The sequence below is a fragment of the Heterocephalus glaber genome, unplaced genomic scaffold (genome assembly GCF_053883595.1).
Source record: "Heterocephalus glaber isolate CG9 unplaced genomic scaffold, H.glaber_assembly_v1.0 deba00001724, whole genome shotgun sequence".
Lineage (NCBI taxonomy): Eukaryota > Metazoa > Chordata > Mammalia > Rodentia > Bathyergidae > Heterocephalus > Heterocephalus glaber.
This window is the reverse complement of record NW_028258435.1, coordinates 1,039,796-1,055,356: the sequence shown is the minus strand read 5'-3', so window position 1 is coordinate 1,055,356 and position 15,561 is coordinate 1,039,796. Positions and strand designations below refer to the sequence as shown.

At 40.7% G+C, this 15,561-nt stretch overlaps 1 protein-coding gene across 3 annotated transcripts in view; it reads right to left on the bottom strand.

The window, feature by feature from the left end:
- The window catches only part of Nbas (NBAS subunit of NRZ tethering complex), a gene marked incomplete at its 5' end in the record, with an annotated part of 266,027 nt that overhangs the window by 118,462 nt on the left and 132,004 nt on the right, over window positions 1-15,561 (bottom strand). For all 3 annotated transcript variants that reach the window (XM_087199614.1, XM_087199615.1, XM_087199616.1), the window contains 5 exon segments: window positions 1,075-1,164; window positions 1,847-2,004; window positions 8,127-8,240; window positions 9,211-9,324; window positions 10,090-10,202. In XM_087199614.1, coding sequence (XP_087055740.1) covers window positions 1,075-1,164; window positions 1,847-2,004; window positions 8,127-8,240; window positions 9,211-9,324; window positions 10,090-10,202 — 589 coding nt within the window.

Here is a 15,561-nt window from a genome sequence, read left to right as displayed (position 1 = left end):
GGACCTTGTGCTTGTGAGGCAGGCAGCAGAATCACTGAGCTAAATCCCCGGCCCCACAGCAGACATTTGAACAGCAGACCAAGAGCTGAGGCCAGGGACATTCGGAGGGGAGATGCACCAGGACACGTGGGGGACCTCAGGCTCAAAGAATCCAAGTCTTGGGTTAAGAAGATCTCACAGAAAGGAAATCTTCAAGCAAAATAAGGAGAGAGTAGGAAACAAGGAGGTAGACTGCGGAGACAGGAAGGAGACCAGGAGAGGAAAGGGAAGGGACAGAAGAGGGAGTAAAATGATCAAAATGCAGTCAGTGTACGTCCCAATTCCCCGAGATGAATGCAGCTGTTATGTGTCCTAAACATAACAGAGCAGCTTTCCCAAAAGAGAGCAGGTCTTCAGCTGGAGCCTTAGAGACAACTCCCCCACACACCAAGCAATAGTGGTCCCTGGCTACTGTTAGAACTGCTCAGTCCCACACAGCCAACATCATAGAAGGTAATGCGTTTTCATGGGCACTGAGGAAAACCGAATAACTGCCAATCAGTTTTGATTCAGTTAAACATTATTTAAGGAGGAAGTATACCACACCCCTGCAGCCTGCTAGAAATGCTACAGCTTCTATCTGGAGGGAGAACAACTAAAAAGAGTCCAGTCTGCATACTGGTGTCCATCCTCCAATGAATGCCGGATTTTCCACAGCTGCAACATCCAACATGGTAGGCACCAGCCCCATTTGGTTATTTAAATATAAATTAAAATTAAGTATAACTAAAACTGCTACTCCTCACACTAGCCAGGTTTCCAGCCCTTGAAAGCTGTATGTCACCGGTGGGACCATTCTGGACTGTACAGAGATGGAACACATCCCTCACTGGAAAAGATCTATTGGTTGGTGATAGATAATTTGTTGAGCTGCACATTTCTGTCTTGTGGACTTTTCTATACGAATGTCATGCGACACACACACACACACACACACACACGCACCGACCCTGCTCACGCCTGACGTCAGGGGACCCATCGCATCCCAATGCACACACAGCCCTCCCCAAACCCCCTCCTTTCCTCGAAGCTCACCTCAGGTGGCACCTTGCCAATCAGCGGCGAGACACCAACACTCTCTCCTCCTTCCAGGTGGATTTGGGAATTCACTCTTTGGTAAAGAATCTGAAATGAGAACAGGGTAGGTCACAAAGGAGCTGTGTTTTTAAATCTGCCTCTCATCACAATGTACGTTGAAAACTGAAACGTATTTTCTCCTTTTGAGGGAAAAATGGTCATTCTGTAGTGAGCAGTGTTTCGTGCCAGGCTTACTTCAGGACTTTACAGACAGTGTGGCAAGGAAGCAAGTTTCAGGAATGGGAGTCAACTGTGAAAAATGTGACAAATGATGCAACAAATGCCTGCGAGGTGAAAATGCAAACTGCACGGGCTGCTCCAGTCTTCAGGTGTTCCTCAACAAGGGCCCTGTCCTCTCCAACACAGGTCTAGACTATGCATCTGAGGACACTCAGCATCTCCCAGCCAAGGCCCATGCCACTGCCCACGTCCAAGGGACTCCAAGCCAGCATCCTAGTGCTTCTATACCTTGACCATTTCCCCTATAAATATCTTCTTGACCATGCTAACTTTCCCCTTGGACTCAATAATTTATTTCCTAATATTACTTTCACTGTGTCATTTCTGTTTTATAACCTCAAATCCCTTTTCACATGACAGCCTATTTTTCTTCTACACATGAGAATTCTTGCATTATGGAAAAAACAAAGTACACACCTCTGAGTCCCACATGGCCAACAAAGTGCCCTCCCCAGGCAAGGGTTCACCCTGCTTTCCCTGGCACACTTACTTCGGCCTCCAGAGAGCTGCTGGCTGCCAGGAGCGGCTCGATGCTGCCAGGCGGGCAATGTGTCAGTGCAAAAGCCATGAGCTCCTGTCGAGTGGCCAGGTCCTGGTAAGCTTCTGACTGTCCCAACTGGCTACAGACATCCCAGCTTTGAGGGTAACCTGCAAAATCGGCAACAACAACAAAATGATTTCCAGAAGCAAAATAATATCCAATATAAGATGAGGCATACAATGGACTCTTGCTCAGGTCTTGTGGTACCAAGGAAAACTAGTAATTAGTGATACATTAGGCAGAAATCCATGAGATTCTAAGAGAAGAAAGACAAGGCTGAGTTCTTACCTAAAACAGTCAGGGCTACTCCAGACGCGTTACTGACCAACTCTCCAAGTTTAGGTTAGCTGAAAATGAGTTCAAGTAATCAATTGAGCTCTTACGTTAAGTACTAAGGTGGCTATCTGAATTTGGAGGCTGAGGACATGGTTCGTCCAGCTACTCAGCACTCAAGTACCTCTGAGAAACTCCGTCATCACAGCTCCTATGCCATGACAGAGGGACAAAAATCCCTTCCCCTGGGTTCCTGAAAGGACAAAGTAACAATTGTATTTAAAACCACATCAGGAGGAGGCTTCTGAGCCACTGTGGCACCACTCCCACTGCAGAGGAGGTGAGCCACACAGGCATCAGCAGCACACCCCCACCCCAGCGAAATGAGAAGACACACAGACAAGTCTCAGAACCAGACTTCCAGATCACCTACAGCAACTCCAAAGGGAAACGAGAAGCAACACTCTGATACTCAACCACCGGACTCCCTGAACTGGCAACAAAAGAGGATCTGGGAAAAATGAAATCAGAAATAATTCCTCAGATAACAGGAGAGATTGTGCTCATAGTGCAAGACATGATTAATAAATCTAGAGAGGAGCTAAAGAACATGATGGAATCCCAACATAGGAAACAAATGAAATCCATAAAACAGATGCAAATAGATTTCCAGGAGATGAAAATCTCCATTGAGGGCCAGGGATTTAGCTCAATGGTGCCGGTGCCGGCCGTGCAAGTGCAAGGTCCGGAGTTCCATCCCTAGTACCAAAAACAAGCAAACAAACAAACAAAAAACTCCATCGAAAGTCTGCGCAGCAGAATGAACCAATGTGAGGATAGAATTTCACATATAGAAGATAAGATTGCAATTAGTGACCAGGAAAAGAAAAATTGCTTTAAAATTGTAAAGGAACATGAGAAATCAATCCAGCAGCTGCTAGACGATGCAAAGAATAATATAAGACTGATGGAGTCAATGAAAAAAGAGGAGTGCAGATGACATAAAAAAACCTGTTCACAGAAGTGATGGCAGAAAACGTCCCAAGGAGGGGAAAAGAACTTGACATACAGATAAGTGAGGATGCCAACTAGCCTTGATCAAAAAAAATCTACACATAGGCATATAAAAGTTAGGATTCCAGAAACCCAACAGAAGAACAAAATTCTACAAGCAGTCAGAGAAAAGAAACAAATCACATACAAAGGAAAGCCCATCAGAATCACAGCAGACTTCTCCACACAAACCATCAAGGCAAGAAGAGCTTGAAGTGACATGTTCCAAGCCCTAAAAGAAAACAGCCTCCAACCCAGATTGATGTACCCTGCAAAACTATCTTTCAAAACTGATGGAGAAATAAGATACTTTCATGACAAAGAGCACCTTAGGAACTTCATGAATACCAAACCAGCACTCCAAAAAATTTTACACAATATCCTAGGAGCAGACATTGAGGATCACAACCCCAGGAAGCAAAGCAGAATGAACCCATCTGGCATGACAAGAAATTAAATGGAAAGGGGGAGATCCCAACAAAAAGAAAAAATCATGGCAATGACAAGTCAATACGTCTCAGTTATTACCATCAAAGTTAATGGTCTCAATTCACCAATCAAAAGAAATAGACTGGCAGAATGGGTCAAGAAGCAAAATCCAACAATATGCTGCATACAAGAAACACACTTCATTCAAAAGGAAACTCACAGACTGAAACTTAAAGGGTGGAAAACAATACTCCATGCCACGGGAACCCAATAAAAAGCAGGAGTAGCTATCCTCTTGGCAGATCAAGGGGATTTCAAACCAACGCTGATTAAGAGAGACAAAGAAGGACACTACATCCTTGTAAAGGGAAGAATCCAAGAGGAAGAGATGACAATCATAAATATCTATGTACCAAACACTAGTGCACCCAACTATATAAAACAAATACTAACGGACATGAAAAGTCATATATGCACTAATACAATTGTAGTGGGGGACCTCAACACCCCACTGTCACAAATAGATAGATCAACTAGACTAAAAATAAGTAATGAAATACTAGAACTCAATCGAACTCTTGAACAAATGAACTTAACAGATGTTTACAGAGTCTTCCACCCCACAAAATCAGAATACACATTCTTCTCAGCTGCACATGGGTCATTCTCCAAAATAGACCACATACTCACATATAGAACATGTTTAACTAAGTGCAAAGGAACTGAAGTTATCCCCTGTATATTATTAGACCATAGTGCGATGAAATTGGAGATCCATAGCAAAGGAAACTCAAATTTCATAAACATGTGGAAATAGAACAACACACTTCTGAATAACCAATGGGTCACAGAGGAAATTAAAGAAGAAATCAGACAGTTCCTTCAATTAAATGACAACAATACAACATATCGGAATCTGTGAGACACAATGAAAGCAGTCTTATTAGGGAAATTCATAGCAGTGAATACGCATATTAGGAAAACAGAACGAGCCCAGTGAAACAACCTGATGCTGAACCTCAAGCTTCTAGAAAAAGAAGAGCAGGACAACCCCAAAGCTCATACAAGGGAGGAAATTATAAAGATCAGAGGAGAAATCACTGCTATGGAGACTAAGAGAACGATACAATAAAATCAATGAAGCCAAGAGTTGGTTCTTCGAAAGAATCAACAAAATTGACAAACCCTTAGAAAACCTTGTCAGAAAAAGGAAAGAAAAGGCCCAAATCCATGCAATTAGGAATGAAAAGGGTGAAATGACAACAGACCCAGAAGAAATCCAGAGGATCATCAATACCTACTTCCAGAACCGATACGCCAATAAGATGGACAACATAGAAGAAATGGACAGATTCCTAGATACATACGAATTACCAAAGTTGAACGAAGAAGACCTAAAAAATGTGAACAACCCAATATCAACCAATGAAATTGAAAATGTAATTAAAAACTTATCAACTAAGAAAAGCCTGGGCCCTGATGGCTTCACTGCTGAATTCTACAAGACATTTAGAGAGGAACTGCTGCCACTACTGTTTAAACTCTTCAGTGAAATTGAAAGGGAAACAATACTCCCAAATTCATTCCTGGACACAAGCATCACCTTGATCCCCAAAGCAGAGAAAGACCCAACTCATAAAGAGAACTATAGGCCAATCTCACTAACGAACATAGATGCAAAAATCCTTCATAAGATAATGGCAAACAGAATACAGAAGATCATCAAGAAGATCATATACCCTGATCAAGTGGGATTCATCCCAGGGATGCAGGGATAATTCAATATATGCAAATCAATCAATGTAATACACTATATCAATAGAGCCAAGGACAAAAACCATATGATTATCTCCATAGTTGCAGAAAAAGCATTTGACAAAATCCAACATGCATTATGACAAAAACCCTACAAAAAGTTGAAATAGATGGTCTCTACCTCAAACTGATAGAAACCATCCATGAAAAACCAACAGCCAATATCATACTAAATGGTCAAAAACTGAAATCCTTCACACTAAAATCAGGAACAAAACAAGGATGTCCACTATCACCACTCTTGTTCAATATAGCTCTGCAAACATTAGCCACGGCAATTAGACAAGAGAAAGAAATAAAAGGAATAAAGATAGGAAATGAAGAAGTCAAATTGTCATTATTTGCAGATGACATGATACTCTATATAGAAGACCCCAAGAACTCCACCAAAAGTCTTCTAGACTTAATAACCAAATTCAGTCAAGTAGCTGGTTACAAGGTCAATACACAAAAATCAATAGCTTTCCTCTACACGAATGACAGACTCACTGAGAGAGAAATAGGGCAAATAATTCCTTTCACAAGAGCATCCAAAAAACTGAAATACCTAGGAATCAACCTAACGAAAGAAATCAAAGATCTCTTCTCTGAAAACTATGGCACTCTGAAAAGAGAGATTGAAGATGATATCAGAAAATGGACAGACATCCCCTGCTCCTGGGTAGGAAGGATTAATATAGTGAAAATGGCCATACTTCCACAACTGCTATATAGATTTAATGCAATGCCAATTGAAATTCCAACAATATATTGCATAGAACTAGAGAAAACAATTCAAAAATTCAACCACCAGAAGAGACCGAGAATAGCAAAAGCAATTCTAGGCAGCAGAGACATGGCAGGGGGTATCACAATCCCCAACTTGAAACTATACTACAAAGCTACTGTGATAAAAACAGCATGGTACTGGCAAAGAAACAGACCTGAGGATCAGTGGACTAGATTAGAAGATGCAGAAACAACTCTAGACATACTCAGCCACTTCATCTTTGACAAAGGAGCCAACCACCCTCATTGGAGAAAAGATAGCCTATTTAATAAATGGGGTTGGAAAAACTGGATTTCAACCTGCCAGAGATTAAAACTAGACCCATACCTATCACCATGCACTAAACTAAGATCGAAGTGGATTAAAGATCTAAATATTAAAACAGAAACACTAAACTTGCTGGAAGATAAGTTAGGTAGAATTCCTGAAGACACTGGCATAGGAAAAGACTTTATGAACAAATCCTCAGTAGCATGGGAACTTGCACAAAGAATCAACAACTGGGATCTCATCTTATTAAAAAGCTTCTGTACTGCAAAAGAAACCACAAACAGAGCTAACAGACAACCTACAATATGGGAAAAATTTTTTTACTAGCTGTTCCTCAGACAAATGTCTACTATCTAGAATATATAAAGAACTGAAAAAAATCAGACTCCCTAAATATAAAGACCCAATTCAAAAATGGGCATCTGAAATGACCAGACATTTCTCAGACAAATAAGTAAAAGCACCAAATAAATATATGAAAAAATGTTCAACATCATTGGTCATTCGAGAGATGCAGATGAAAACAACACTTATGGTTCTGTCACCTGCCTTGCAAGCGCAAGGACCCAAGTCCAATCTCCGGTACCAAAAAAAAAAAAAAAGAAAGAAAACAACACTGAGATTCCACTTCACCCCACAAAGAATGGCTGCTATCAAGAAATCAACCAATAACAAATGCTGGTGGGGGTGTGGGGAGAAAGGAACCCTTCTCCATTGTTGGTGGGAGTGCAGACTGGTGCAACCACTGTGGAAATCAGTATGGAGATACCTCAAAGAACTAGGGCTAGAGGTCCCATTTGACCCAGCTATTCCCCTACTGGGTATCTTCGGGCCCAAAGAATTAAAAGAATCATACCACAGTGATATATGTGCACCCATGTTTATAGCGGCACAGTTTGTAATAGCTAAAACTTGGAAAAAGCCCAAGTGCCCATCAACTGGAGACTGGATAAAGAAGATGTGGTTTTTTTATAAAATGGAGTACTACTCAGCCATAAAGAATAAGAAACTAGAGACACTTATAACTAAATGGATGTATATTGAGGCCATAGTCTTAAGTGAAATAAATAGGACACACATGTGTAAATACCAAATAGTTTCTCTAGTGTGAGAAACTGAAAGTGTAAATAAGGATAAAAATGATTAAAATGAATAACTGATAATTTGAAATAGGAAGAAAAGGTCCAAAGGGGTAGGGGTGATGTGAGGGGAAGGGGAAAGGAAAGAAGGGAAAGGAAAAATTATCAGAAAAGGAAATAATGGAAACAAAGTCTTTGTAAATAGGGAAGGGCGCACAGGGAATGGGGAAAAAATTAGAACCAAGATACATTATGTACAGGTACAAGCACCCAATGAAAAATGTAAATGTATTGTATACCTAAAATGTACCAATAGAAGAATTTAAGCAAAAACAAATAAACAAATAATAAAATAGAATGGCTGGGCCCATTACAGTATTAATGTCTAAGCACCCCGCATACATACTTGTCAGGCTGAGAAAGTGTGTCTCGAGCAGAAATGCGGCTGCGCCTGCAGTCAAGCCAGCTGTTTCAGAACCCACCTTTTCATTACTCAGATGCACACAGGACACCAGCAAGGTGCTCAGCAGGTGCAGCTCACCTGTGGCCATCAACTCCTGACAGTGCACGTTGGCTGCTTTGTAGTCATGGAGGCGAAGGGCCTGCTCTACTAACAGGATCAGAACCTGCCCACGTCGTTCTTCCAGGTCTTCATCTACAAACATAGGCAACGCTTAATCCTTGTGGCATCAGCAACTGATAAAAGAGCTCATTAGCAGCGAGTTTAAAATTAATTAAAAAATAAAACACATGGAATAGACTGATTTTAAAGGTTTAGAGGGCAAGAGGTTAACAGCAACTCTGACGTTTCAACCTACCTACTGTCCATGGAAGTAACCTCAGGCTCTGAAGAGATCAATGATTAATATCAGTTCCTAATTAAAATACGCAAATCTAAAAATCCAAAAACAGAGTAGACTATGGCCATCAGAGAGGTCTTGATATTAGTAAGGTAAGAGAAACAGAATAAACCCATGCTTTAAAAGAAAAGTTATAAAAGGGTTCATAGATGAAGTAAGTGGATGAACGTAATACACAATGCAATAGTTCTCATCTTAAAGATCCAATTGGTATTTAGAAACTGGGAATTAAGTGTGGTCCAGAGTGGTGACAAAGACCAACTCCTTGAATAAATGCTAGGTGGGCTCCTTTGAGCCTGCCAGGCCCCAGCCCTGGGGGGGTCCTCCACGCCATGGTTTTGGCAAATATCCTTCATCCCAGAAATACGGCCCAGATCACATCATTAGAACATGCCATTCTGTCCAGGGAACACAAACCCTGGCCCAAAGGACGCATTTCTTGAGAGCTTGCTTGGAGGTTCTAGCAGGGGAACACAGCTACTCATACACCAGGAAATGGTCCCCCTCTATCGGGGGTGGTCGTCCTCTTCAACAGCAGGTGCAGCTTCAGGAGGGATGCACATGGAGCAGTGAGGGAGGAAGGAAACAACCACCTAGCCAGCCAGATCAGCTGAATCATCCCTGACGATCAATGGAGTGACAGGGGTCGCAGCCAGATCATCCTCCCATGCACAAGGATGCATTTCTGAGCTCTCGTGTTTGGTTAGGATGATGTCAGGAGTGACAGAGACACTGATCCTGCAGCTTAGCATTCAAAAGCCTTACCTGCAACCCTTAGCAACTCAGCAAGGCCAAGAAGCTTGGCAGACTGTTTGTAGCACGTAGGGGACCGGGAAATACATTCCTTTATGAGGCTGATCCGGTCAGTGCACAATCGTACTACAAGAAAAAGACACAGAAATACCTGTAACTGGGGGCATCATGAAATGATGTCACGATTATCCTAATGTTAAGGCCATCAACAACAACAAAAAAACATGACGCTATGTCTCGTCCACCTTATTTATAGCACTATGTGACTAACTTCTGGCTCTTCCCCAAAGTCAAAATGATCATGGAAAGGAGATGTTTTGAATCCATCCAGGACAGTGAGGCAGCCAGGACAGTGCAGTTAAAGACCCTCAGGAAAGAGGACTCCAGAGCTGCTGCAGGTAGTGGCAAGGACAATGGGATGAGTGTGTTCAAAGTGACGGGAGGATTTTGAGGGGGACTCATGGCAATGTGTCTTTTACTGTAATAAAATTTTTAAAAATTTAAACATTCACCATATTTTCAACCATGCTGTGTATCAAGAGCTAAAATGCATACACATGCACACACACCCACAAAGTCAAAGCTGTGATGATTTAACTTAACAAGAGATAAGGTAGACCTAAAGTTACACTGTGCTCCAGATTGTTCTGTGATTAAAAAGTACAGTGAAATAAATGTTTGATGGGGAACATTAGAATAAGCTCAGGTTTAGAATAACTGCAAATGCTTTTTAATCACTCTGAATGATCTTCATAATTTTTATAAGATTTGAGGTCCAAAACTGCATGAGTGGTATGACTAATTTTCTAGTGATTTAAGTCACCTTATATATACTTGCTTAAAATGCTACAAATAAGTTACTAACAATGAAATGCTAAGCAGAAAACTCACCTTGCAAAGGCAGGATCTTTACCCCAAACTCTTCCAGACACCCAAGAGCCTGGATTAGGTCGAGCTCCTCTTGAATGGCAGTGGGCCTATCTGCTATCAGCTGTAAGCAGCACCTGCAAGACATGAGATAACTGTTGAAAAAGAAGCAATAACATATGTTCAACCAGTATCTGTTCTATATTCAACAACGTAAGATCCAACACATATTTATCTAAACTTTACTACATTCCAGGTATTCCTCCTGCTTTTTCTTATCTCACTTAATCCTCAAGGCAAGTCTAAGCAGGTATCAATGTCAGCTTTTGTAGGAAGCCAAAGTGGAAGTTCAGGGAAGCGGAGAGATCTGACTGCAGTTACACTGACACGGTGTGACAGTACCAGACCTCGGTTAGTGCTCTTTTTACTGATGAAGGCAAAGGCAATGACTGTATTAGAAACAACTTCTTTAAAAAGACAGAATTCGGATCGATTCAGGTTCCTTTTTAGGAAAAACAGGAATGTCTTGATTCTGTCTCAATTTGGTCCCTCCAGAGAAACAAAGCAATGACTTAAGAACTGCCAGGGAGAACAGAAAGAATCCAGAGGTAAACCACAGAGAAAGAGACTGGCTAAATTAAGAATATATGATGCCTAAGGAGTGCTTTGACCAACTTTCTTTTAAAAGATCAGAGAAAGCACAGTGAATACAATTTTACCCAATGAATGAACTTATTTTCTGAAAGGTAGAGAAGCGCTGGATCATGAGACTAGAAAGACAGCAAACAGGCGGCAAGAGCAAGGGACACAGAAATCAGTGATGACAAGAAGATGGTACGAGGGGCCAGGAAGGCACTGAGAGGCCTGACAGATCTAGGCCTGGCTAGCTTCTGCAGACCCGTAACATTTAAAGCAGTTGAGTATGTACTCATATAGACACTGCTGATTCAGGTGTGGTTTCTATCAAGATTCAAATGTACTTATCTCTAAACTCAAAAATTGCAGCTCTAGAAATTTCTACAGATAGGGTCTTAAATGCTCAAAGACACAGACATACTATTACAGACACCCAGAGAGTTTTTAAAATGGAAAAAAATACACGAAATTGGCAACTAATTAAATCAATTCTATGAAGTCAGAAAATGGAATATTCTGTAACTGTCAGAAAAGAATGAAACAGGTCTATATGTGTGCATACAGAAAAACAACTAGAACACGTGAAGAAAACAAGGTGTAAAAAGGTATAAACAGTAAAACATTACTTGTGAGAACACACCGAATCAGCCCACTGCACACAGGAAGGTCTGTGCATGCCCTACCGAGGTCCTGAGTTGCACGGAAGACACCGAATCACCCTGCAGCCACCTGGTTCCACACTACAAAGACACAGAGGACACCAGACCACCAGACCAAGGTACTGAGTCCCGCTGTTCCTGGCCCAGAGGTAGGGGCTTCTGAGCCACCATCCCACTGCTCCTTGTCCAGAGGAAGGGGCTTCCCGGCCACCAACCTCCACGCTGCTCCCAGCCCACAGGAAAGGGCTATTGGGCCACCATCCCTACCACTGCTCCCGGCCCCTGGCCCACCTCTCCCACCTCAGAGGAGGTAATCTGTGCAGGCCCTAACAGCCCCCCACCCCAGTCAAAATGAGAAAACAAGTAAATAAGTCTCAAAACCAGACTTCCAGATCACCTACAGCAACCCCAAAGGGAAATGAGATAGAACACTCTGATACTTAACCACCTGGACCCACTGAACTGGCAACAAAAGGGGATCTGGAAAAAATGAAATCAGAAATAATTTCTCAGATAACAGGAGAAATTGTGCCCCTGGTGCAAGACATGATTAATAAATCTACAGAGGCACTCAGGAACATAATGGAATCCTAACAGAGGAAACAAATGAAATCCATAAAACAGATGCAAATAGATTTCCAGGACATGAAAAACTCCACTGAAAGTCTACACAGCAGAAGGAGCCAGTGTGAGGACAGAATTTCAGATATAGAAGATAAGATTACAATTAGTGACCAGGAAAAGAAAAATTGCTTCAAAATTATAAGGGAACATGAGAAATCAATCCAGCAGCAGTTAGATGATGCAAAGAAGAATAACATAAGACTGATTGGAGTCAAGGAAGAAACAGGAGAGAGTGGAGATTACATAAAAAAATCTCTTCACAGAAATAATGGCAGAAAACTTCTCAAGCATGGGAAAAGAGCTTGACATAGAGATAGGTGAGGCATATACGACTCCAAATAGCCTTGATCAAAAAAAAATCTACACATAGGCATATAATTGTTAAGATTCCAAAAACACAACAGAAGAACAAAGTTCTACAAGCAGTCAGAGAAAAGAAACAAATCACATACAAAGGAAAGCCCATCAGAATTACAGCCAACTTCTCAACACAAACCATCAAGGCAAGAAGAGCTTGGAGTGACATATTCCAAGCCCTAAAAGAAAACAGCCTCCAACCCAGAATGATGTACCCTGCAAAACTATCTTTCAAAACTGATGGAGAAATAAGGTACTTTCATGACAAAGAGCACCTTAGGAACTTCGTGAATGCCAAACCAGCACTCCAAAAAATTTTACACAATATCCTAGGAGCAGACATTGAGGATCACAACCCCAGGAAGCAAAGCAGAATGAACCCATCTGACATGACAAGAAATTAAATGTAAAGCGGGAGAACCCAACAAAAAGAAAAAGTCATGGAAATGACAAGTCAATACGTTTCAGTTATAACCATCAATGTTCATGGTCTCAATTCACTAATCAAAAGAAACAGACTGGCAGAATGGGTCAAGAAGCAAAATCCAACAATATGCTGCATACAAGAAACACACTTAATTCAAAAAGAAACTCATAGACTGAAAGTTAAAGGGTGGGAAACAATACTCCATGCCACGGGAACCCGAAAAAGAGCAGGAGTAGCTATCCTCTTGGCAGATCAAGGAGATTTCAAACCAACACTGATTAAGAGAGACGAAGAAGGACACTACATCTTTGTAAAGGGAAGAATCCAAGAGGAAGAGATTACAGTCATAAATATCTATGCACCAAACACTAGTGCACCCAACTATATAAAACAAATACTAACGGACATGAAAAGTCATATATGCACTAATACAATTGTAGTGGGGGACCTCAACACCCCACTGTCACAAATACATAGATCAACTAGACTAAAAATAAGTAATGAAATACTAGAACTCAATCGAACTCTTGAACAAATGAACTTAACAGATGTTTACAGAGTCTTCCACCCCACAAAATCAGAATAAACATTCTTCTCAGCTGCATATGGGTCATTCTCCAAAACAGACCACATACTCAATCATAGAACATGTTTAAGTAAGTGCAAAGGAACTGAAGTTATCCCCTGTACATTATTAGACCATAGTGCGATGAAATTGGAGATCCATAGCAAAAGAAACTCAAAAAATTTCATAAACACGTGGAAATAGAACAACACACTTCTGAATAACCAATGGGTCACAGAGGAAATTAAAGAAGAAATCAGACAGTTCCTTCAATTAAATGACAATGACAATACAACATATCAGAATCAATGGGACACAATGAAAGCTGTCTTACGAGGGAAATTCATAGCAGTGAATACGCATATTAGGAAAACGGAGTGAGTCCAATTAAACAACGTGATGCTGCACCGCAAGCTTCTAGAATGACAAAAGCAGGACAAACCCAATGCTCATACAAAGGAAGAAATTATAAAGATCAGAGGAGAAATCAATTCAATGGAGACTAAGAGAATGATACAAAAAATCAATGAAGCCAAGAGTTGGTTCTTCGAAAGAATCAACAAAATTGACAAACCCTTAGCCAACCTTGTCAGAAAAAGGAAAGAAAAGACCCAAATCCATGCAATTAGGAATAAAAAGGGTGAAATTACAACAGACCCAGCAGAAATCCAGAGGATCATCCATACCTACTTCCAAAACCTATATGCCAATCAGATGGAAAACACAGAAGAAATGGACAGATTCCTAGATACGTATGAATTACCAAAGCTGAACGAAGAAGGCCTAAAAATTCTAAACGACCCAATATCAATCAATGTAATTGAAAACATAATTAAAAACTTACCAACCAAAAAAAACCCAGGTCCTGACAGATTCACTGCAGAATTCTACAAAACATTTAGAGAGGAACTACTGCCACTACTGTTTAAACTCTTCAATGAAATTGAAAGGGAAGTAGTACTCTCGAATTCATTCTTGGAAGCAAGCATCACCTTGATCCCCAAAGCAGAGAAAGACCCAACTCATAAAGAGAACTATAGGCCAATCTCACTAATGAACATAGATGCAAAAATCCTTCAGAAGATACTGGCAAACAGAATGCAGAAGATCATCAAGAAGATCATACACCCTGATCAAGTGGGATTCATCCCAGGGATGCAGGGATGGTTCAACATATGGAAATCAATCAATGTAATATACTATATCAATAGAGCCAAGGACAAAAACCATATGATTATCGCCATAGACACAGAAAAAGCATTTGACAAAATCCAACACGCATTTATGATGAAAACCCTACAAAAAATTGGAATAGATGGTCTCTACTACAATCTGATAAAGGCCATCTATGAAAAACCAACAGCCAATATCATACTAAATGGTCAAAAACTGAAATCCTTCACACTAAAATCAGGAACAGGACAAGGATGTCCACTATCACCACTCTTGTTCAATATAGTTTTGGAAACATTAGCCATGGCAATTAGACAAGAGAAAGAAATAAAAGGAATAAAGATAGGAAATGAAGAAGTCAAATTGTCATTATTTGCAGATGACATGATACTCTATATAGAAGACCCCAAGAACTCCACCAAAAGTTTTCTAGACTTAATAACCAAATTCAGTCAAGTAGCTGGATACAAGGTCAACTCGCAAAAATCAATAGCTTTCCTCTACACAAATAAAAGACTCACTGAGAGAGAAACAGAGCAAATAGTTCCTTTCACAATAGCATCCAAAAAACTGAAATACCTAGGAATCAACCTAACAAAAGAAATCAAAGACCTCTTCTCTGAAAACTGTGGCACTCTGAAAAGAGACATTGAAGATGATATCAGAAAATGGACAGACATCCCCTGCTCCTGGGTAGGAAGGATCAATATAGTGAAAATGGCCATACTTCCAAAACTGCTATATAGATTCAATGCAATCCCAATTGAAATCCCAGCAGCATACTTCACAGACCTTGAGAAAACAATCCAAATATTCATTTGGAAAAAGAAGAGACCCAGTATAGCAAAAGAAATTCTAGGCAACAGAGACATGGCAGGGGGTATGACAACTCTCAACTTGAAACTATACTACAAAGCTTCTGTGATAAAAATAGCATGGTACTGGCAAAGAAACAGACTTGAGGACCACTGGAACAGATTAGAAGATGCAGAAACAACTCCAGACACACTCAGCCAACCCATCTTCGATAAAGAAGCCAAACACCCTCACTGGAG